Source organism: Magallana gigas, chromosome 7 (genome assembly GCF_963853765.1).
Source record: "Magallana gigas chromosome 7, xbMagGiga1.1, whole genome shotgun sequence".
Lineage (NCBI taxonomy): Eukaryota > Metazoa > Mollusca > Bivalvia > Ostreida > Ostreidae > Magallana > Magallana gigas.
Genome location: NC_088859.1, coordinates 39352311 through 39377716, shown reverse-complemented (window position 1 = coordinate 39377716; position 25406 = coordinate 39352311). Strand labels below are relative to the sequence as shown.

The following is a 25406-nucleotide window of genomic DNA, read 5'->3' as shown; positions in this document are numbered from 1 at the left end:
AGCGGGTTACAATCTCTGACCACTGCAATCTGTTTCAGCAAAAACTCTGGGTGAAAGACACGAAAGAATAGATAGAAAATGAGCTTTATGTGATAATAGACACCGGGAATTCCTGCTGATTTCCCTATAACTTTGACTGACAAAATAATTCAAACCCAATTGAATAATGAAGAGAATATTGCTTAATTTTGTATGTAACTTTAACGAGAAACATACAGGGAGACTTTAAAGTTCTTCTACAGTTGGCATATTTTGCAAAAAGTACAACACTGATATGCTGAATACCAGCTGATTCAGCATAATAAAAATCCTTCCTTTGGAATTAATGAACACTTTTTCATTGATAGTCGATGTACAACTACAACTGTATATCCGATTGTTGATTTTATCATTGCAATAGTCAACCTGATGATATTCATCCTTGATGACAAATATCAAGGACGATTGGGTCATTACTTGATCTTATTTTATTTTCTATGTGCGACAAATAGATTTCATTTTATAACAGCTGTGCTGGAGCAACAGCGAAAAATATCTCCTCATAAAACAATTTGTGTAATTTCTGATGTTTTGTCATTTAAACCCATTAGCTGACTTTTCAAACAGCTGTTAAAGCAAAACTTTAAAATTGTGACGTACATAGTACAGTATCTGATGTCGTTAAGGTATACCAAAAAGATCGAAACTTGTTGCTTGGGAAATGTGTCGATTTCCATATGGTTATTTCATGTTATTGAATAAAAAAAGCTTATAGATTTGAGCACGAAATTCTTTGCGCTTTCTAATGAGTGTAAATTCGATATGCTCATCTGCTTGAGATTCTTAGCATGTCCATAGATAATCAAATGTAAGAAGGAAATAGCTTAATCATCCCAACACCCCCTCTTTACAAAATTAACAAAAAAAAACCCTAACGAAACCCTCAACAGCAGACTACAACAGGAGGAGCATGGAACTATGTCACTGAAATCAAATCAAATCAACCAATGACGTCATACCCCGGTATACACAAGGTTTCAGCAAGGGGTTAAAGTAATTGAGAAAGTGTACGGCTAAAAAAAATAGAAGAAAATCAGATAGTAAAAAAGTCTATTTGTTAAGACCTTTTTCAGAACTTACATGTTTTTTCTATTATTTAACAAGGGCTTTATCTTTTAAAAATGCTGTTTGCATTCTGAAATGAAGCTAATAACAATGTGGTTGTCAGTTTTAGTTAGTCTTATCCTAGGCCTGCAACTTGATTACTTTTTTTTGCATACCGCAGTTACATAAAGAGTGTCTTGTTCAAAGATACCGTTTGTTGGATAATTTGCATAGTTGAAATTGCGCGAAAGATGACTTCTTTCTATAGCTTGAATATTTTGTCTCAAAAATTCAATTGATTATAAACAATACTTTTAAGTTTAAGGTCCGTAAATTTGCAAGCAAATCAAAATTGCAACAAATACGGTGTAATGAGTTTCTTCTCTTAAAGATGTTGCTTTCTACTTTTTTTAAGTTCACATCGAAAATAATTCAGTTGCGCAATATCAATTGATATTTTGTTGTTGGTAAATATCTTGATCTACAAAAAATGAAAGTTTTACTTACAGGTGGTAATCTTCTGTGTCTTCCATTTCGGCCAAAAGATACGAGTGCCGGTCGAAGTTTGACATTTTTACAGAATCTTACAAGTGCCTATCCTGAATCAAGATTTCCTTTCACATTTGGTCCCAAGCGTTCACATAAAATATTACCTAACGCTGTAAGCTTCATTGCTGGTGTGCATCACACCGATCCGAATTTCACCCAGTATCGTTCTGCTCTTGATTAGTCGCGGACCTGTTCCAAAGAATCTAACTTCCGTTGCCAATTCTCGTTCTGTGTCACCAAGCAATATCGACAAAGATCGAAAAAAACTTCAATCGATATACTGATATCTTGAAATATAGAAATTTGGCTTATTTATTACTCCAATGATTTTTTTTATAATTTCAAATTAAGATGGTTGTTGACGGAATAAAGTCACCTTATCTTTAATGTCATCAGATTATTTAAAGAGGCTGTGTCGTTTAATCCTTAAATCGAATGTTTGACTGGTGAGAGTTCATCGATTACAATTAAGCAATCTAATAATGTGCCCCAACTAGCATTTTTATTATGATCATACATAAAAAAAATAGTGGGAGGGGGCTTACCAATGAACTTTAAAAAAAAAAATCAAGAGCCCATTGGTTTTCACTTTTCATTCGCTGCATAAATAAAAGAACACATGCAAATCATACTCGCGTTTGAGATATAATTTAACAGGGAAAATAAAACACGCAGATTTTTGTGATGCTCTGGAATGTATAATGGCTGTATTATGATAACATTGCATTTTCATCTATTGTTTATAGAGATAAGACAAGTCTTACCGTGAATAGTGTGGAGGTCAAATTTTATATCTACAAATTTTACGGTCAATTATAATATTTATTCAATTAAATCGTTATTGATTTCGAACGATACAGAAATATTTCGAATTCTACACAAAAACATTCAGCCTACTTTCCAGTTTTTGATTACAAATCAATTATTTGATAAAACCCCCACAAGAATTCCGATTACGTGATAATCATCAAAATGAAAAGTAATGTTCGATAGCTCGGATAATTATATTTTTTGTTCAATCTCTCGTCTTACAATCGTATGTATTCTTTGATAATTTTCATCAGAGGCCCACGCCGCCACGAGATAGGGGATTTCTAAAAAAAAAAAAAAAAAGAGAGAGAGAAGAACTATGAAGCTTCCTGAAAGCTGAGCACGTTAAGGAATAAGCTGGAATATAAAGGAGTTCACCATGCCCCAAAATGATTCAAGAATACGGAAAAGGTTTATAAAGACCCTCGATTGATTTTTAAGTTTAGATGCACTGGAAGTTAAATATATCGAGGAAGGATATTTTGTTTCTTCGCCATTCATGTTGCATTTTGAACATTTATTTAAATTAGGTTGGACTTAACCTGGTGTTTGAATTCGGGTGGTCATCAATAGGACACTCAGATTTATTTTAATGTGAATGAAAGTATATCACAGTAAATAATGGTTACTTATATCAATAGTATCACAATTTTCAGCAATAATTTGTGTTTAGACATTTCTTAGCAAGATAAAAAAAAATTAAAGGAAAAAATATCAAACTAAACATTATTGGATGAAGCTACTGAGAGTAGGCCGTCAGATATGGGTTAGAGAAAAAAATTAATTAAGTTTGTATTAATGTCACAGTTTCTCGTGGAGGTACATTTCCATTCTGAAGATCTTACTCACTGATATGGATCCACCGTTTTACTCCAATGTTTGTAAAGGTTACCGTAGATCAAGGTGAAATAAAGCTTGTATTCTAGGCTTATATTTCCTCAGCGTTCGTACATTCATTCAATTTTTCGTCATAACATAACAGAAGAGAAATTAAAGTGTTTTGAATAGATTTTTAAAACTATTAGTGAGTTTGTTAACAAATTTTTTGAATTTTAAATTAAAGACATCAACATTAATTAATCCTTTGTGTGTGCAGTTTCTTTTTAAAATTCACAGAAAGTTCAGAACCGTCCATGAGGTTCGGTATCACTGGTAATTAAATTCTTAAGCTTATTTCAGGAGAAATCTTCAAAACATCCCCTCAAATTCGAGCTCACTAGTGATTACGTACTTGTTTTTTGTTTCTTTAAGGGTGAGTTCGATTATCAGTTCGTTCTCGGAGAATGTGTACTTCACTACATAGGTCTGGGGCTTCTTCGATTTCGCGGGGAGAACATTGTTCATCCAAACCTTACAAACTTGTTGGCACGTGTCATCTGTGATGTATTCCGCTCCTCTCTTGTCAGTCTTATAGACGGCAAATACGGAATCTTCGTAATTAACGGCTTCGATTTCGTTTCGAAGCGTCGTCCCGACCTTGACCGGGGTTCCCGCCATCATGAAAGGTTTGAACACGCCGCGACACCAGACTCCGCCAGCGCTTTCTATTTTTAGCTTCTCTGGGTGAACGCCTTCCTTGAATGGGACTTTGATCCCTGATCCGTACGTGTGACGTAACAACCGCTGGTCCACCACGTTAGCCACATGACCAAGGATTACCGCCCCTTTCAAGACAACTGTGCCAGGTTCGTTTGGATACAGAACACAGCGTTCTGAGTTCTGGTATTTTTGGATCATCGTTTGCTGAACAAGTTTTGATTCCACTGTTCCGCCAACAAAAATCAGCATCAAAACTGATGAGAGCTCGTCGAGTTTGAGTAACGTAGTCAAATGATCCGATATTTTGTCTGTAACGGTCTTGAAAACATCTTGTATGATATTCATTTCAAATTGCATTTTACCGTCTGTTATTTTAATTTTGCCCTTGTATTTGAATTTTCCGCTTTTTGTCAGTTCGGAGATTGTTTTGTCATTTAGGGATTTATAAATCTCGTTCAGTCGGTTCGGTATGTGGATTAGGAAAGCCTGTTTTGCTTTCTTATCTATTGCAGGGACATCTTGCTTTAACCTTTCAAATTCTTTAATCCATTTTACGAATTCGTTGCATGCCTGAACTCTAAAGCGATTCATGGTTCCCTCCCCTAACAATTCAGTCATGAATGTGACGAAAGCTTCATCGACAGCTACGCCCCCTAGTGATAGCCCCGATGGTTCGTAGGCTTCCCTTATCTCCATTTTTGATACTCTCTCGTGAACTGTGATATCAGTTGTTCCCCCTGTAAAATATTATAATAATTTACCAATAATTTATCGTGATTGACTGGTATTTCAGTAGTTATCACACTGTATCGGTATTTATTTAATGTCAAAGTACAACATTATATAGAGTTACGTTTTCTACCTAATTAGTATTATTTTATACCTTTTAAAATTAGGTCGTTCGTGTAGTAGTAAAGAAATTTTGTTCTCTTGTAATGACAATTTTTTGTTTAATTCATACCATAATTTAAATTGAATTTTATTTCTTCATGACATGACTTCTCAAAATCTATCGATATACATGTAGTTTAATCAGCAGATTACACCTACTGAACAGATAAGTACTTTGCTGTTCCATCTATCTAACTATAAGAGTCCTTAAATATAATTTTTAATTATTTCTCTCCCTTTTTATTAATAATTTAGGAGACATTAAAAGACCGACAACATTTTTTTCCACCTTGACATAGTTAATATAGTGTCAGTTTATGAGTAAGTGAGTAATTCAAGAGAGACCCCAATGAGGAAAAAAATAAACTTCGGCGGTTCACATGGCCTATGAAATTAGCGAAAAATGCAGGAAATAAATTACGGAGATTTCATCGAACCCTTCAATATTATATGTTCTTCTGTAGTGCACGCAACTCTCATACTTCTTATGAACCACCAAAGAAGCATTTTGTTCTTAAATATGTCCCAGTAATTAGTTGTTCAGCTGATTAGTTCATTATAAATTTTGTTTTGCCAGGAAATTTTACCATAAGAAAGACACCAAAAGTGCATTGACCGATTTGTTTGCATCCTCGCAGTGCTAATAAATCTTAGGAGTCAACAAGTTCTGGTTTTCAGCGGATTATGTGACACGTGACCCCAGATTATGATTATGTCTTCGATAACTATAACCGACACTCCGCGTGCTTTTGGAAAATGACTTTTACCGAATTTACAAGTATTAATTTTTATTTGGTCATCAGTAAGACTAAAGTTCACACCTCCAATATCTACCACCATGTACTTGGTTCCTACTGGCTGGGTGTCCAAGCCCCGGATGTTACCCCTCTCCGACCTGTCAAACAGACAGAAGACTGAGGCTGCGTTCGATTCGTTGGCGATGATCAAGTTTGAACTCTTTATCCCTGCCTGAAAGTGAACAGATTTCCATGAACGCCAATCACTAGAAGTATGTAAATAACAAACTCACGGAAAGCAATATTCATTAAACATTGAAAGAGATTGCTTAGCACAATGAAATGTTTAGCACATGTAGCCAAGGAAAAAGCTATTTATGCAAGAGCACCTAGTGTAATATCTGGTTCGATTTTGAATAATAGTAATCATGTGTCAATGTTATGATTTACAAAGGTTTCGAAAATGCTTGATTTAACTGTCGACATCTGAATCAAAATTTTAAAAACAAAGGGCACGTGCCTTAGTGGCAGCCGCCTGCATGAAAGTTGTTGCCGACTGTTTCCAGATGCTGGGCACGGTGAGAACCCACTGGACTTGATGCTCCCTCATCTGGGGCTGGTGGCGGGCCAGGCAAGCTAAGGCGCGCTCTCTGATGTATTTAATGGCCTCCGTCACTACCAGAAGCGCCGAGACTTTTTTGCCAATAGCATCCTCAATCTGAAGGTCCATGGCGATCTTTTGAAATTGAAAAAAATCCTTACGGAAATTACGCATGTTATTTATTCAAATCAAACGGAGCATTAAAACCATGATCGTTGTTGGTTTTTTTTATTACTTTGAGAAAATTCTTTCTAAATCAGGAAGCTTCACACAGGCCGGCGTTAGAATGCTTATTGATTTCAATCTTTATGTGTGAAAAATCACCAGGTACTTATGAATGTCCCTTGCTCTTGTTCGGATTCTAAGCACATAAAAGCGAAAGAAACAGATTAATCACTAATTCATCAAATGGTCAGATCTGGCAGTTTTATTGGATTAAACACAAAAGTTACCCGATCATCTGTGTTAATTTTCTAGCGATTGGTGACAGTATCGTCCAATGGACGGCGCAATCTTGTTTTGCCAACAGGAAATAGTTAACTTTTTCTAATCGGCAACAGAGAAAACGAATTAAATGTTACTCACAAGATCACAACAGTATCAACATAAACAAAATCTGGGGGAAATTGTGGAAGCTTCAGAACGATTCCTTTTTTTATCGGAGAGGATCTTGCGTAACTAAATTATCCTTCGTTGATCCAGCTAAAAGAAAGCTTATTTGTTTTGTTCTATATCTTTTTAGATTCCCATTCAAAAAGTTTGGGTTTAATTGTGTTATGCAAGTACATCGTAGGTTTTTCTAAGATCAAACACTCTGGCAGTAATAAAAAATCTTTACAAGAATCATATTTTATGAATGTGTTGTTATGTCAGTTTCTAATCAAAGCAAGAATTTCGCCGCCACGAGCAATAGGAGATGCATATCCAAGATTTTACGACGCGGGTGGGGGGTGGGGGGGGGGGGGGTAAACTTAAACTGACCTCAGTTTTGAAGAGGTGTAATTTGAACCTCTCAAAGTAGTACCAGTCCCCGTGTGCATCCTTGGTCGCCAAATCTGTGTACTTGTTCTCTGCCTCGTAGCCGAAGGCGTGGAACTTCATCGTAGGATCGAACAGGATACATGTCGGCGCTTTGAGGGCCAGTAGCCCTCGGAACTCCTCGGTCCAGGGGTCGTTGAGCGTCACATCAAGCTGGTTTATCCGGAATTTCTCTAACGTTGAGAAGGCATATCCCGTCCCAGTTGTACCAATGTCTATGGCAACGCACGCCAAGTAGTTCTTGAGGGGTTTGTGGGCCATACTGGAAAAAATGTTCGTAATGTAGTTAACATTGAATGGTGCATGTATTGATCAGATATTGCACATCGTGTAAAAGATCAAGTCTTTAAGATATAAACCTTAAGGTGCAAAATGTGTGAAGAAAGACTAAAAGGTGTAATACCAAACAGATCATAACCAGGTACAAATGGAGGTTTGAACAGGTGCTTTCAAACATCACAGTATCGCAATATTCAATCGTATATAAATCTAAATAGAAATTATTGAACAAGACGATAGAATTTGATGGAAATGTATTATTTGGAATGCTTTTATAAAAGCATAAAAACTTACCTCTAATTTCTAAACAGCAATGCTAAACTGATAATGATATGTTGCATGCAGTCAAGTGAAACGAGGCAGTGCAATTCAAAAACATTTAAAGGAACATAACCACAATGGAATGAAATTCATTTCATTAAGTTGGAATTATGCAGTCGTATTTTCTTTAGATATTTGTTAATTTATTGTTGATTATATTTTTTCCTGGCATCAATCATATTTTTATAAATACAAAAGACAAAGTACTGAAGACTAAAACGCCAGGAATCGCGTATCTTATACAAAAATAATAATACTTAAAAATTTTCAACAGATGTCTGTTCTTTAATCAAGACGAAATTTTAAAGCATGTTTAAAATTTAAGCATGCAGGTCTTTGTTCAGAACAAGAGAGATATCTCAATTCTTAATTTTGACTTATCTTCCCATCTAGACACAATGAACACAATATCCGTGTTACTATTCCTTAAGTTTTTTTCATTGTGTGTGTTTATACATATTTTGACCGTGGGTAGCCAATTATAAAAGTCAATGTTATCAAACAGTTTCCTTCAAGATATTCATCACACAATGTTAAAATATCTACTCAAAGTAAAAACTAAAAAACTCAAATTCAAATGTTAATATTTATTTTTTTCTCCCTTTTAGTATAAAAAAGACATTTTGTAGCATAACTGTTTTGTTAACATAAATAATTTTGTTATACAGGTGCGATAAGTACCCTGCGGTTAATGAAGAGCACCTGTGTAACATTTTGAGTTTTTACAATGACAGACTAGCCAATGAAACCCAAGAGAATCATCAGACCAAAATTTTTAAAAATTCTACAAAATCCTTGATTTATAATAACAATTAATTAACAACAAGAAAAATAAGTACTCTATACTTGTGGTAGTGAACAATTTTTTAAGATCTGATGTGATTAGTATGCATGTTTTGAAAAAAAATTTGGATTTTTTTTTTTTTTAAATTTGAATTGTAAAAAAGATTTGGAATAAAACTAATATTTGACAAAATGCGTAGATAAAATGAGGTAAGCAAAAGTCAAGTAAAATTTAGAAGAGATGAGTTCATCCTAGTAAAAAATCATTTTAAAATAATTAGAGTGTGTATTTTGTGTGGAAATTGCATTTTTGGAAAAACAGGATTTTTTCTGGTAAATATAAATCAATAAAACAACAAGCAAAACACTCAAAGTAGCTCTTTTGGAAAGTAGCACTATAAAATGTAAAATTAGTCAACAAGCGTTAAAATGAAAACATGTTCATAACATATCCAATTTCAGAAAAACAATGTCTTAAAAATTTCATAATCTATAAAATGTCAACAAATTAAAATATTTTGAGACCACAACTAATTCCCTATATCTTTTTTTTCAAACTTAAATCTCTCAGCAGTAAAAGGAGATGGGTGCATAAACTTATGTACGTATGTTTCAACAGAGAGAAACAATATCAATAAATACGAATATGTACATCATGGCTTGAGATCAGTTAAAATATATGTTTATAGGGTAACATAATTTCACACAGACAAAAACAGCAAGCTGTGACATTCAGCATAAGTACATGATCAGGCGACTTCCACAGTTCGCTCCCTTGAGCTATCAACACTTGAATTCAAATAAAAAAGATTTACAAAACGCTATGAACAGAAACAATTTTAAGAGTGGCAGTATTGTAGAATGCTTTCAAAATAGTAAAGTTTGAGAACACTTCAGCACAGACGAAACCTTTGAGGCGTGTGATTGATGAAGGGGTGAGGAAAAGCAAACAGTAATGATGTCATGTCCTCACTATATCTGCATTTCATGCATAGATCCTAAGTACGGAATGCAATCAGTTCATGTAAATCACAACTAAAAAACAAACATGGTTTGTTCTTGTGAAGAAAATGGCAAAGATGGCTTCATTGCGGTTAAGTACAATAAAAATTTCATAACACGGAATTGAAGTGCATGGAATGGTTATTTCAATATAGTTTATGTCAATAAGTGAAACATGGTTTTGAATCTGCAGCTGGAAGACATTTATCACATAAACACAAGGAATGTAGAACTTTTTCCAGTTTGTAGAGAGCTATAAGATGGAGGCCTTTCTGAGATTGTCTCTGAGTATAGAGTCCATGACGACCTGGAACACCACTTGGATATTGCTGGTGTCTGTTGCCGTGGTGAAGTGGGGGTAGATGACTTTACTGGACACAATGTTCTGATCGATGAATTGTTGCTGAATGAACATAGCTGCTGACTTCACATCTTTGTCTTTACCTACAGAATAAAAATGTTCAAAATATATGAATACCCTTCAGAAATCTCTTTCTCAAGCCATATAGGTACTTGTAAGTTTTCAAATGCACTAATATGCAACAAATATTGTTTTTAAATATTCATGGAATACAAATAAATGACCAAATAGACAAAATTTAAAATTTTCATACTGCATGAACATAGTACGTATATTTATATATAACATTTATATGATAATTTTTCTCTAAATAATTACCTCTAAATTCCTCAAAGAAGAGTCTAAGATGTCTGCCTGAATAGCGAATTTTATCTTTAAACAAATCAAGCTTATTTAGGAAGAGTATCTGAAAATATAAAAAAAAAGATCCCCACACTGTCTTTTAGAAACACAAAGTAAAGTCAACTTGCATTAGAAGAAAATCATAAGAGTTAGTTCCCTTACCATAGCTGCTTCTCTAAAAAATCTGTTATTGCAAATCCCCTTAAACAAATTTAAACTCTCTCGAAGACGATTCTGGAATGATAAAATGTGAAATTTGTAAAGGTGCATTTCAAATTACCTTGCAAAGATAAATTTCAATCTTTACCGCAGTCAAATATCAATGTTATAATTGTGAAGAGATAATAAAAGAATATCGCACCACATCAGGATCTTCGTACAAGCACATGTCATAAGCACTAAGAGCTGCCACAAACAGGACGGCCTTGACACAGTCAAAACAGGAAATCCACTTCTTTCGTTCTGACCTCTGACCTCCAACATCGAACATTCTGCACAGGCACAAAAAAATGCATTGTAAATAGCAACACTGAAAACTGATTTTAATTGTAATCTGTAGAATTCGGCATGTTTAAAATAAAGTTACCTGATTACAACATTCTCAATTTTGAAGCAGGTTTCTAGAACACCCGTTGTCCGAACTCTTACTCGAAGCACATCTTTGGAATTTGGCACAAAATCAAGCTTACATATCCTGTCCATGTTTTCAAAGTAACTGAAACAATATTTTTGGTTTAAATCAAATTACCAATAAATATGCAGTTGATATGAATCAAACATTTTCAAAGTAATCACTTAAATTGTCCTAATATGAGTATATTTTCAAAAATTCTTGACAAAAAATGTAAACATTTCAATTTAAACTGTGTGCTCATTAATAGGACAGGTGGAATTTTTTACATTACAAAATTTATACAGACGACTTTTTCCAAATATGCACAGTCATGCTGAGTTCTTTGCATGATTTGAATTCTGATGAACACATACCCCTCTTATCTACCTGAATAATTTTGAGGACCCTTATGTGATCCAAATTGATTAACACAAATTTGAAATTCATATCAGGTACCCTTTAACAATGATGTAAAATTCCTGCAGTTTATAACAACCATAAAATTACAAAAATCACAAAACATTACAATAATGGGGTCATAGGTCGAATCTCAAGAGCTGTCAAACAATTATTTGGTAGAGATAAATCATTGTATGTTTATGTACATGCTGATCACTAAAACTATCCTATTCAAAACTATTTCCTGCTGATGGCACAGAAAAAGTCAATGACCGAAACAAATTCAGTTCATCAGATATGATATAGCTTTATAGTTGGTTGTCTTAGCCTTCAGGCTCCTCAAACCAAGAACAAGGTTCATACTTGATTGAATTTTTAATTCAATGAATTCTGGTTAAAAGAGATTTACAAAATTAATCTATGAAAATTTTCTCTGTTTTCCAGTGTTCCTTCAAAATACAAATAGTATTTGAATAGAAATAAGTTTTAAAGAATGCACCAAGGCCACAGTTTAAAGTACTTTTTAAAAGAATGTTAAAAATGCAGCTCTCAAGTTTAAATCAAATATTGATCTGTATGTTAAGCAAAACCTTGAGGAATTTTATACATGCTTTATCTAAACTTTGAAAAAAAAAACAAACTTAATGATATATAAAGCAAAAATGACACATATGAGGAAATTGCCAGCTAGATATGATTAACAACAACCAAAGACAAAGAAAAACCTATTCAAACCACTGCAGGATTCCTCTAACAGATATATACTTAGACACCTGACAACAGAGCTAGCTAGGTATCTAGTGTTCACATTAACTACAAAAAATTGCTCATTTACCAGTAGAATTTACTAAAAATATTAATTAATTGTATTGTAATGTACAACATCTCTGATTATGATAAAAGTGTCGCTCCAACATCTGATTTGATTATTGATCTTACGTGCCCGGTATATGAGATTTTACATATTTTTTGTTGACAAGAGATCACTAATCCATGTACACGAACATACTAAATGACATGTTTATTGATACTGTACTCAGTGTTTGTGGACAAGAGATCATTGAGATGTATTTTAAGATCATAATTATTGCTAGCATGTAGCATCATTTTCAAAAATGTAGGGACCAGACATACCCCAATAAATCTCTATACCATTAAAAGGCAAAAGAATCAGGGGCTTGGGCGGGGGTGGGGCAAAACTGCAGTTATCATGGAAAAGATACCAGTAGTACGTACTATATTGCAGAGTCATTGAGCTCGTACTCATACCCCCTGGACACTGCGTTCCTGACCCCTCGGTCCTGCCACAGGGCCCGTAGTGCGCTGTACACCGGGGAGATCATGTTGTGTCGCTTGTCAAAGCAGCAGGTACAGGTCAGGATTACCTGTGCATGTTGCTGAAAATGGAAAATAAAATACTGTAAGGTATATCGCAAAAGCACAGTGGACACAAAGAACAAAGACAGAGAGATATGTCAACGCTGCTTTTGTGTAATAACTAGGATTTTCCTTAGAATTAGTTCAATAAGAATATGACAACATCATATCATAATTCAATGAAAGAATCACAGGGGTCAAGCCCGTTTTAACATTAATTTCAATGTAACCATAAATAAATATTTATGGTTACATGGAAATTAATGTTAAAACGGGCTTGGCCCCTGTGGAAAGAATTGCAAAAAAAAAGGAAGTGCCATTATTGGTAAACAAAATATTTCTATATGAACAGATATACATGTATTTGTGTCGCTGTACCGTAATCTATTTGTTTGAATAAATTGCACATCGTTAAAACATTTTACATATGAAGACATTGTCGGTTCATGGTACATTATCCCCCTTACTCTGTTTTTGGGATTTTCCAGGTTTATCCGGAGCAAACCCATTCCAGTGAGGACATATTTCATGGAACCTAGTAAGTTGTCCAGAACAGCTGGCTGTTTAAAGAAAAAGATCAAAGATAAATGCATTTATATATTATACCTACAAGTGTTTTATCTACGCTCATATTTCTGTTGATCTTTTTCAACTACAACATAGGTATTTTTTCCTGTTTACTGCACCAGGAGTCGAGGATATTTTTCATCAAATAACCGTGACTTGATGACAGTTTAGCAGTAACTCTATAACACTAGACTACTTGCAGTGTCAGTTAACACACCTGTGAGATTTAATACCTACAGATGACAAAAGCTGTCTAGAGTTCTTCAAAATAAAAAAAATTAATTTAGGTCACAAACATAAATAAATGGTGACACTAAAGAACAACCCGGATATTACCAGGATCTTAATCAACATCAATAAAAATTCAGGACAACAAACTTTTTCAGATTAGATATGTTAACAATAATGCCCAATATTAGCAGCATTAACTTAAAAATTTAAACTTAATTTCTGTAGTTTGAACTACTGGTACATGTATATGTGTTTGTTCAGATAAAAATGCACATTCAAAGATTTCAGATCAGTTAAAATTTCCACACCTGGATGAAATATTTGTATGCCCTATAGGTAAACGTACTACAATCACGTAACAAATTAATTACAATACACTACAACATCTGTGCCCATTAGTCTTTATCAATAAGTTCATTCTTATGTGAGGGGACCCTTCAATAAAGTGTTCCATTCTCAGATTACTCAATAAACAACACAGAAATATCACGTTAAGAGCCATAGGTTTAAAGATCAAGATGTCCCGAAATGAGACAACAAATTAAATATTGTATACTGAGAAGAAATACAGCTGTGACCAGCCAAGATGCACTGGATTTTACTGTAATTATTGGCAATTCTGACATCATTAAAAAAAATTGGTCTTGTAAGCATGATGGTCATATTACTTTTGTAAAAATCTGTAATTATACTTGGACTCTTTCATTTAAGCATCATCAGAGGAAGAATTCAAAAAAAAGTTTTGTTTATAACTTTTATTATGAAATCAATATCGATCTTCATATTCTTTAATCACTGGAAAATAACTGTAGAGAAATAAGTTTTTGTCAGAAAAATCAATGCAAATTTATGGCTATATAGAAATAATATTGGCTTATGCAGGAAATGCGTTTCCTAATAATTACCGGTAATTCACTTATAAAAATAATTGTTTCAGTAAAGTAGGAACAAATCAATATTGATTTCCCATATAAATCATGATCTAAACAGAATATGAATGGAAAATATTTTATTGCTCATAAAAAACCCATTTGTCTTCAGAAAACAAGTATAATTTGTCATGCAAAACTCAGGCCTAACAGCATTTTACTCTGATTGATGTTCTAGTATAACAGCTGTTTCAAACTTGCCCCATTAATGTAAAAATGTTCAATATTCATTGTTTCAAAAAATATCTCAATCTACTTTTCCACATCTTTAACTTAATTACCAGTTTTCCAAGTTTTAGAAGTTGTTTAACCCCTTTGACAATAGATTCCTAATACCCTAATCATGACTGGCCACCCTGCCCATCTATGGGTGTCATTATCAACATGGCGTGTAATCTGGCTATCAATTTGACCTGACACCCCACGACCCTATTGTAACGAGAGCCGACTACCACATGAAGTCTATAAACACAGTCCACCAATGTGTATCTACCAAGATCCTCTGTTGTTTTGTAGGCCCCGAGGAAATGTTTTAATACGGTCTTAATCGCATTCTCATCTTTTACACGGATGTTCATTTGTGGTCATGTGTTTGAAAGCACTTTTGAGAAGGTCACCAAGATATCATCCTGGAGGTTTTGGCCCCTGTATTATCCGTTAGTTCACAAACAAATTGCAATATCTAATGATAAATATTTTATGAATGATACCAGTTTTTCCATATCAAAAGTTTGAATTATATCATTGATTTTATTCTTTTACCATCAAAGTTCTCCCTGGATATTTGAGAATGATATTGATTTGATGGGGCTGAGTTTCGTAGTTAAATTCAATGTTAGCTAGTGCAAGATCAAGATGAAGATGAAAGACACAATTTTACCATGAAGAGATTCATGAAGCCAATATAAGCTAGGGGCAATATCAGGAGTCAGTCATCTTCAGAGGAAGAACAACACTTACACTCAATTACTCAGCTCCACCCCCCCACCAACCCAAATTCTTCTTGTCTATTTCAATATAAATTGATAATAAAACATAACATGCGTTTCAGATACACGTTCAAACAAAAAAGTTTTATGTCTGAAAAAATGAGCTTCTTATCTCCTTTTCTTTCATTTTATTCCCTTGTGTTCCCTTTTAAAGTTTACTATGCATACATCTGTTTTGCTTAAAGATAGAAATTCATTTTAAATGGTGGGAAAAACAAGCATGTTATCAAGGAAAACTTCAAAACGTCTGTTTACTTGAGCATCTTCTGATCAATATTATAATGCATTTATTGGCTATTTGACTTGTCGTCCCAGACAAATTTTCTTGATGTCATTTCATTTGTGATATTTGAAGAGCACAACCAGAGTTAAACCTTTGAAAGAGACCAAATCCTCAAATAATACCAGAGCCAATATGCACCCTTTCCTCGCTGTGTTTATACCCATTCAAATATTTTGACAAGGTTTGTGAAGGATAATTAGAGAGTGCACCATGTCCTTTTTGTGCACAGTTTATGGATTACTGTAATTACATCAAAATACGAATGAACCACTATTAAAAGGTTTGTCAATATTGATTGCACTCCCCTATGCCTTCTTTTGTGATGAACATATAATGCCAAAAATCTACACATCTGAAAAAATCCTAACCCAACAACTGTTCTTTATGCTCCAATGCTAGAAGATTGCTTACAAGGATATCTGATAGTTGTTATAGTTTTTATCCATAATTTGAATACAACACCCCCACCCTCCCCCTAAATTCAAAGTGTGTCCTGGCCTTTTTCCTCACCCACATACAAAAATGAAGTGTCAATGACCAAAAAAAAAAAGAAAGGATAAAAACTGCACACTCTTAGCACACCTTAATTTCCTATAACACTGGAGCTGTCAATCAGGGATTTGATGGATGAGATCAATGTCTACACCGGCCACTGCTTTGGACACCTCTCACTGCCCATTTGTCTCACTGCCCCATAATCTGTTCATCATTACAGCAAATTACTACATCCCATGCCCACTAAATGACTTGTCTGGTCACAGACTAGGCCTAACATTGATTTACGACTCATCTGACACATGGTCACCTCTATATTAAGGATAAACCTATATATACTTCCTTGTAAATGGACCTTATAAACTATAAATCTATTGGACTATTAAGTTGTTAGCATGTTAAGGTGAAGTCCAAAGTGTGCCTGTGTAATTTATTTAGTTGTTTGGTCTTCCCCACTGACATGCAAGTTTCTGTAGTACACAAAGCGTTTACGACTCCTTAATGAGGCACTTATTGGTAGGTCCACCTTGTAGAGAGGGGATAAGAGGCGTGTGGACAGCTATTTACCTGACATGTAACAAGTGAACCCACTCTCCAGGTCTCATACAAGGGTAGCAATAGAATTTCTGGAGGGTCTTGTTTATGAAATACAAGCTATTTTCTACATTGTTCCAGCTATAGGTCCACAAGAACCAGCATATATATATATTTTTTACTTCGACATGTACCAGTAAAAACCAATATCTAAAGCAATCTCAATCTTTCGGAAAATGTGGGGCCATTCCATTATCATTTTTTATAAATCGCCTTTGAAAATCAGTCTGCTTGAACCTCCAAAAAAGGGGAAGGGGGGTGGTTATTAAGATAATATCTGATGATAGCTAGACCATCAACGATCCAGTTTAGAGCATTCTGATGAATGTGTGCTTTTCAAGATAATGTTGTTTATTACCTTGAATGACAGCAGTTCATCATAAGAGAAGCCATCATTGTGGATGATCTTCATCTGCTTCACCAAGGTGCTTTTTCCTCCCTCTGCAGCACCTGAAGAATAAACAGAGAAGCTAGATTCAAGACATGATGATTTTAAAAATCTTATATTCTTAGTAATACATGTATATAATATAACAACGTGTGAATGCAGTGTAAATTTTATATTCATAATCAACACCCACAGAATTTTAGATATGTGAATGCATTGTGCATTATCTAATCAATGAAATGAAGATCTAATCTAATGTAGGTCCATCAGCAATTCTATGGTTAAATCAACCAGAAACAACTGAGCCTTAATTGTGTCTCTCTGAAATACATGTATATTGGATATTGAGTTTTAGAAAAAACTTGCACATAGTTATAATGGAAACAGTATTTCACAGATACTGTGAATTTCATTCAATATCGTATAAATTATAATGGACAGCAGGTATTTCAACCCATTCATTAAACCCTATGACCATTTCATCTTCATTTTTGTCCAGCAAAATGAGAGGAAAATAACAAAGTTTGACACAATCTAAACAAAAGTTGAGTGCACACTAAACTCCAACTGAGTAATCAAAATTGTCCTGCATAGGGGAAATTAGCACTACCTGGTTGTGTAAACGTGAAATGATTTTTTTTAATGTAAATTGGCTTAAACTCACCAGGACATTAAATACCCGACCATTCATTTAAATCATTTATTTTGTAAAGTTTGTGTTTTAAAAACAGGCCTGGAATGCTTGGAATGTGAAGTAGTTGCCCAATAATCAATGTACTTGTTGCAATTTAAAGTGATTCATTGCGTATGATCATGGCAATCTTTCTTACTTCAGTCTTACATGCACATCATCACTCTTTTAAAGGTTGAAAAAAAAATAGCCATGGAATTTCGTACACATGAAAATGGCAAATTCTAAACTGTATACCGGTATATGGTATCAAATCTTTGAAATAGAGGGGCATTTTCTAAATATGACAAGAAATATATCAAAGTAAATTTTAGGCATAATCTATTGATTTATAACCAATAAACCTTTACCTTTTATTTCTATAGACGATGAAAAAAAAATTAAAAGAAATAACTAAAAGATTAAGCCACATTAAACTCCCCTCGATATTCCCTTGCTGTACCTAAACCTTTAGACTTCTGTAATGCTTGTAATCTTAATGGTCAATCAATTCAAAATTTGTTTTAAAAGTTCTTTTCAATCCAAATGTTGAAATCTGTTGACATAACAAGTGTTTTCAAGAGAAAGATAAGTGGTAACAAGCTTTCACAATAACTTCATTATCTGCATGAGGCTTTCAGCGAGAGAATTCAATGACAGCGAACCTAAAACATTGATAAAAAGAAATAAGGTCAAATTTTCTTCTACACTGAAGGTATAATCCAGAAGTTTCTCCACGTAAAATGCATTCATGTTTACACAAAAAGCACCTCAACCAACTCATAACATCTGGATTTGACCTTTGGAATCGATAATCCAAAGGTTTGTCAATTAAATGCCTCATCAGAAAGAAATTTAAAGGTTTTTTTCAGAGGAGTAAAAGGCTAGATTTGGGTAGTCTTAGTTTTTTGTGTGATCGTGCATAAAAAGTCATTCTCCTAACATTTCCGCTGCTTGAATTTATTAAATCATTTCCAATGGGGGCCGTTCATCAAATTTGACAATCGTTACAGGCATTGAGGTTATAATTCAAAGCTAACACACAAGTTCTGAGATTTTTTTTTTGCAATATTGCATATTTTTAGAAGCAAATTTAATATGCAGTTTTATAATAATTCATCTTATTTCAAATACTTTTCTTAAGTTGTTTGCTTTACAAATTTGTTTAAGAATTAATCTACATGCATCATTTTTATCCACCTGAAACTAAAAACTAATAATTCAAGATATTTCTATTATACTTTCAGATTCTTATAGTACATGCTCATGTATAATTATTCAAAACCAAATTGAATTCCCCAGTATTCATGCTGCATTATATATCACGAATATGTATGTAACAATATTTAAAATACTTTTTAATCAAACAGATTGACAAGAAAAAACTTTTGAATAAGAAAAACTATTATCGTAATACACATGTAATAAAAAAATAGATTTATAGACTTCTAGGTTACAAGCACAGTGCAACCAACAATACTACTAGCTAAGCTCAAAGCTAATTTAAACACAACTATATGTATATACAGATAATTCTTGACATTTTGAAAATTAATTATATTAATGCTGCAGTCAGAGTCTGACATATAAGCTCCAAAATAATGAAATAAAACTATGACATGCAAGCAAGGTAGACTTCAGGAAACACACTTAATCATTTTGCTATTTGGTCCACTTTTTTTGACATAATTAGGTCTGCAAGGATTGAAAATACTGTAGAATACATTGTATGCATTATAAATGTACTATAATGGCTGGGAAACCAACATTTGAAAATTCTCCAACAATTAAAGAAAGAAATAAAGATTATGGTGAATCATAAACACGCTTGTTGATATCACTCTTGGTCTACCAGTAACCCACATTGTATGTCAACAGAGAACATGTGATTCATGTGAGAATTGCGGTAAAAGCATTGGCAATTACGATTTAAAAAGGATTTAAAAATTATTCATAATTGGCTGCAGCGTAGTATTTGGTTGCATTTATAGATTTAAAGTTTTAAAAATGGAAACTTATTCATACACAACAGAACATCAATATAAAATCTTTTTTTTTCTTTAGACTTTGGATCAATGACTTGACACCAGAGATCATTTTGCTGCAAGCTATTTTGGAGTCTTATTCTTAATGAACAAGAAACTGAAGTGGACAGTCTTATGACAAATCCTCTATGATTCCATTTCAAGATGGCCCACAAGGTGGCTTTAACACCACAAGTCAATTGTCTCTTCTCTTCATGTGTGAACATAAAGAAATTCTTCTTATATGTTATAAGCCTTTAATCTTCACATAAATTAAGCAAGCTGAAAAAACAACTTGTTTAACATTTATTCGGAAATGTTTTTCCTTTGCCTTCATGTTAAAAGAACACTTCAAATTTAAGTCAAGAATGAGTGAAATTGAATGGATTTGAAGGATTTGATGCTATAGTTATTTCGTAGGATTGTAAATCGTTACAGAGACACACAAATACAAAGGGAGTATCTACGATCCCTGTCAAACGCCAACAAAACATTCCAAGGATGAATACACTTCTATATACAGGTCTTGTAGGAGGGAAGAATGCAAAATAATAAAGAAAAGATCTGCCCAGCACAGACAGATAAAGATATAATAGTGCTTATCAAGTTTGATCGAAGACGGTCCATTGTCAACTTGTTACAGGCTGGTGTAGCAATTCCTTCTGAATACCTAATACTTCAGATACCAAACTTCCCACTGCGACCTTACATGTGTTTATATCATTATTTTTCTTCTTTATAATGATAAAATATATTAAATTCCATGTTGACTCCAGAGCCAAATTGTTAAGAACAGATAAAATATATCCTTCGCCAGTACATGACACATTGTTCAGATCAAGCAATCTTTATGTACCATACTTTGTAGTGCTTGAAGCTTTCTTCCTTGAGATTTTGAAAAGGTTATCCCAATCATTATTTGTACAAATATTTAAATACATGGTGATATGAAATAGATACTCACTGAATATAGAAAACCCTTCAGTTTTTACTTTTAGACATGTATATGTAGGTATACCTTAATTGTAGGTATTCTCATCCTTTGATGTTTATTATGGCAATCTTTTTGCTATGTATGTAGTGAATTCATTCAGTGGATATATTTATAAATCTACCTTTTGTTTTGATCTTATCTTTTTTTTTCAAGACATTTTTTGACATATATTACCACTTTCTACTTTGTCCGCTAAACTCACAGGTGTGTGCAAATTAAATGTCTATTTAATTGTTTCTTAAATCTTTTACTGTAACAGATCTGCCAATGACTAATTAATCAATTTTCTGACTTTCATGGCATGACTCCAAACAAAACACAAGACATTAAGGACATACACTGTACCATATCAGATAGTGGTATGGATGTACAAACACTTCAGATCAGCTTCACATCTCCTTAATATTTGGTTTCCATAATGACAGACAAAAGTGCCCATGTGTTAATCTGCGTCAATATTGATTTGAGATATATAAATTTGATAAAGTCATGATAACTACAGAGGTATTAACACAATCTGACTATAAACTGTGTGTGAATTCATAAATGATCATTACCCTGGGTTAGATAATCCAACTTTGTGGACTACGATGAGATAGCAATAACAATGGGAATATAGGTTACACATACTACATGTATAGATGTGATACTGATGTACTTATGAATTGGTCAATTCAAAGTCAATTTCCCTTCAAATTCACTAATGAGAGAGAGAGAGAGAGAGAGAGAGAGAGAGAGAGAGAGAGAGAGAGAGAGAGAGAGAGAGAGAATAATGGATCAAGACCCATATTAGGATCAGTCAAGGGAAAAACATGCTGTTCTTAAAAACCACCCAAAGTAACTGTTTGATCTTTTACTTATCAATGGAGAGCAATAAATCTGACCAGATAATCTTAAATCTACTAAACTTCTTAAGAATGTGACAATTGATAGCTAAATACTCCACCATTAAGTTAATAAAATCATTAGGTTTGACATGTTTATATAGTATATGAAATGTTCATGCATTAATATTTTGTAAATCAGAAAAGTCACCAGGTATAAACAGATTACAGTAATCTGTTAATCTTCTTAATAGTGACTTTTATAAAATCTTAAGTTTTTCTCACTGTAAATCTAGATGTAAAAACTGAGTCATAACATAATTTTTTTCTAATTTTTTAGTCAATTATTAAAGAATATAAAATTTATAGTAATGTTCATTTTACAGGTAATACCAAAGATGCATTGATTCTGGCATTGGACTACTGTGAAAATTCCAATTGACACTATCAATTCTAAAAGTTTTCTTGTTTTTTTTTTTAATGTTCTAATTTTAGACATAAATACGTAAGACAACATAAATAAATGTTCATCTTGGGTGACGGTAATTATTGAAGCTTATTTAAACTCGACAAAGGACCGCCCCCCAAATCTTTACACAAGGATACCAACAGGACACAGGGAATCAATAGCCCAGATCATTTAAGTAAATCATGGGACAAGCTAATCTTAATGCGCCATCAAAACACTCCATCAAATTTCTAAGCTTGCCATGAATTGTCATTTAAAACAAATTCATCCATTTTCTGCTATTTAAAAAAAGTCAGGTAATTTTTTGAGACAAGGATAAGAAAGAAGTAAACAGACTGCAAATATATAAATCCTGACGCAATATCGGGTAAACAGCGAGAACAAAAGAACCATGAATGATATAAATATATATATATTTGTGTTGCTTATGTCATCCGTATAAATAAAATTTAATCAACTAGGTGTCACATTGTCAAACATCAGATTACTGTAACTTATGACTATATAAAAATAATTATTCATATCTTCTATTTGATTTTCATATTTTAAAACATGCAAACTTAACACCTACACCCAACATTCCGATGTCAATCCACCAATTAAGTTTCACAATTTGTATGGTATGTGTCAATATTTAGCTAATCTGGTCCCTACATTTGGAGCGGAAGGAGGAAGGGGGGGGGGGGGTTACAAAGCTTATGTTTTAATACGTAAAAATCCATATTTTGGTATAAATTATGAGCTAACTCATAGAAAAATGACCCACTAAAAAATGTGCACAGTTTGACACTTCCTTCTTTATAAACATCATCTTTAGTAGTGGTCTATTTGTACAGACACAGATGAGAGAATTTGAAGTTCTCTTAGTTGATATCGTGTCAATATTTAAGAACAATTAGGACTCTACTTCTGAATTTCTATGGTGTGTAATATTTGCCTATACTCTAAACTTAAGACAAAGAACAAAGATTGTTGTTAACATATACTGGGTAAGTCAATGGGCGGGAGATGAGTGTTACCCATCTACAGTCAATAGATTTTATATAAATAAAAAAGAACATTGATAGGTCTAAATCTGACTCACTCCAAGAACATTTCATGTCACGATTACAATCCCAATCTACAGACTAGATAGTAAAAAATGACATGACAAATCCAAGAAAAGAAAATCCTATACATCCTGTTTGTGTTTTATACACTTATTTGTTGTCAGCAATGTAAGACCAGATAATGTCTGCCATGCTTCCTGGTCAAATACCAGCAGAAGAGAGAGAGAGAGAGAGAGAGAGAGAGAGAGAGAGAGAGAGAGAGAGAGAGAGAGAGAGAGTATTGAAAAAAAAAATTCTCCACAAAATCTATCATCGTCTGTAGCAGAGATCAAACTGCATCCTCTGATTAACCTGTATTCATCAATGAACATTTCCCACTGTAATGTCACTCATTGATCATACTTTATCCCTTATTTACGACCAATACGGTGACATGTGATGGGGGCTCCATCGGATTTATGTGACCACTAAGTATGACTTACCCAGTAGGAGAATCTTGATCACATTCTGGTCTTTCTTGGCCCAGGTCTGCAGGTCTCGGTCAATGGCCTCACTGCGAGCCCGGGCCTTCAGTTCCTCGTGGTCTAGGCTCAGACACTGGCCCATAGTCTGAGCTACATACTGAAGATCTCAGCTGTGTACAAAATCAAAGTAAATATAATGCCATAAGAAATTACTACTTTACATACAGATCAAGAAGTAGCTGTCATAGTCAGAGTGTTGATAATAGCTACAGAACATCTTCTATTTTCCTTCTAACATAGTACATGTATAGGATCTGTATAGTAATCTCTCTCTCTCTGTCTCTGTCTCTCTCTCTTTCTCTCTCTCTCTCTGTCTCTCTCTCTCTCTCTGGTACTATAAGTACTATTGATAAACATATATACAAAGTAGTCTACAAAGTAGTCTACATATGCTATTAAATAAAATAATTTCCTGTTTGTTTACTTCAGAAATGTACAGTACATGTACAAATAATATCATTTTAACAGTTTAACAATCTTGATGCGTACAGGAGACGTTTTTTTTCTCTTCTTGACAGTTCACACCCACCACATCAAAATATCAAAAGCAACAAAAAAAGATTTTCCTCTCTTTGACAATTGACAATCAATAGCTAATTTAAAAATCTTTTAAAAAGGAGTAAAAATTGTTATGCATACGACGTAACACATGAACACATGTACAACATAAGTCTATTTTGATAAAGATTTATCTTAGATAAACTTTAGTCAGCTTACCTGTGACCAAAAATATTCCAACTTGCTAAAAAACGATTTTAAAATCCTGCATGTGTGTATCTTATCTCGCTCGCGTTTACACCTGTAATGCAATGTAAACACAGAAAGCATGTGTATTTAAACGGCAACAATTTAGGTCAACCGTGACGAATATTTAGCTAGTGTAAAGTCTAGAGATGCTCCGAATGAAATTCCGCGAAACTTTGATTCCGATCCCGATTGAGTGAGTATATCTATGATATCTGTCAGTATATATAAGTAATATCAGAATCAGAACCATTTTAAAAAGAGCTTGGACTTTCGGTAGGATGTAAAGTATCTTTTTCTTGCGTCAAAACAAGTTAGAACGATGCTACACTTTCAAGTGAAATATACACAGATTGCGTAGTCTTAGCTCAAAATCCAGACAAAACTTGTTGATTTCAATTAAAGAGCCATAACTGGGTGACCAGCAAAGAAATAGACAAGCCTACGTCACATTGCTGTTTGACACCACCCAAGTCCAAGTTCCTGTTAAAATGGTTCTAAGAGAGTCTGCCATATTCATTGTGAATACTGACCCAAACTTGTAAACATGAAACGCCTTCCAATGAATAACTGAGGAATAAGTCTTCCTATACTCTGTCCCGAGTTTTTGCTTCCAACACTTTTTGCTTGATATTTCAATAATAGTAAATACCTTTGTGCTCAAACTACGTTCATCCACTAATATGAAAAATGTCCAGATTATCTGTTTTGAAACGCCCCCTCTACCGCTTCAGGTTTCAATACACATCCAAAAATTGAAAGTCTACGGAGATTTTGCATTGCATCAGCCATTAATAAGCCCGGATGATAATGTTAAAAAATTGCGCGATGTATTCCGAGTGTATTCCGAATGGACAAAAGATGTAAACATTTCCCATTACAAATCTCCGTAAGAAAATTGTTTTCG

The 25406-nt window shown here is 33.8% G+C and overlaps 3 protein-coding genes across 5 annotated transcripts in view; all 3 read right to left on the bottom strand.

Moving 5' to 3' along the window:
* Positions 1-1972, bottom strand: part of LOC105348867 (short transient receptor potential channel 7) — a 39102-nt gene extending 37130 nt beyond the window's left edge. Inside the window, exon 1 of one of the 3 annotated variants that reach the window (XM_066065379.1) lies at positions 1591-1972. In XM_066065379.1, coding sequence (XP_065921451.1) covers positions 1591-1655 — 65 coding nt within the window. In that variant the 5' untranslated portion in view covers positions 1656-1972. The remainder of the gene's footprint in view (positions 1-1590) is intronic. The other 2 variants (XM_066065380.1, XM_066065377.1) reach the window with 2 other exon arrangements.
* Positions 1973-2893: 921 nt separating this feature from the next.
* Positions 2894-7922, bottom strand: LOC105348866 (heat shock 70 kDa protein 12A). The gene is made up of 5 exons (XM_066065376.1): positions 7822-7922; positions 7192-7510; positions 6126-6345; positions 5694-5837; positions 2894-4718 (listed from the first exon to the last, which is right to left on the bottom strand). Exons 2-5 carry the CDS (start codon positions 7507-7509, stop codon positions 3631-3633), a joined length of 1770 nt encoding a protein of 589 aa, XP_065921448.1. The 5' UTR covers position 7510; positions 7822-7922; the 3' UTR covers positions 2894-3630.
* A 1267-nt stretch (positions 7923-9189) lies between these two features.
* Positions 9190-24614, bottom strand: LOC105348873 (guanine nucleotide-binding protein G(o) subunit alpha). The gene is made up of 10 exons (XM_034458686.2): positions 24473-24614; positions 23714-23865; positions 17172-17263; positions 13193-13285; positions 12585-12745; positions 10923-11051; positions 10698-10827; positions 10499-10570; positions 10313-10400; positions 9190-10077 (listed from the first exon to the last, which is right to left on the bottom strand). Exons 2-10 carry the CDS (start codon positions 23835-23837, stop codon positions 9887-9889), a joined length of 1080 nt encoding a protein of 359 aa, XP_034314577.1. The 5' UTR covers positions 23838-23865; positions 24473-24614; the 3' UTR covers positions 9190-9886.
* Positions 24615-25406: the final 792 nt, after the last annotated feature.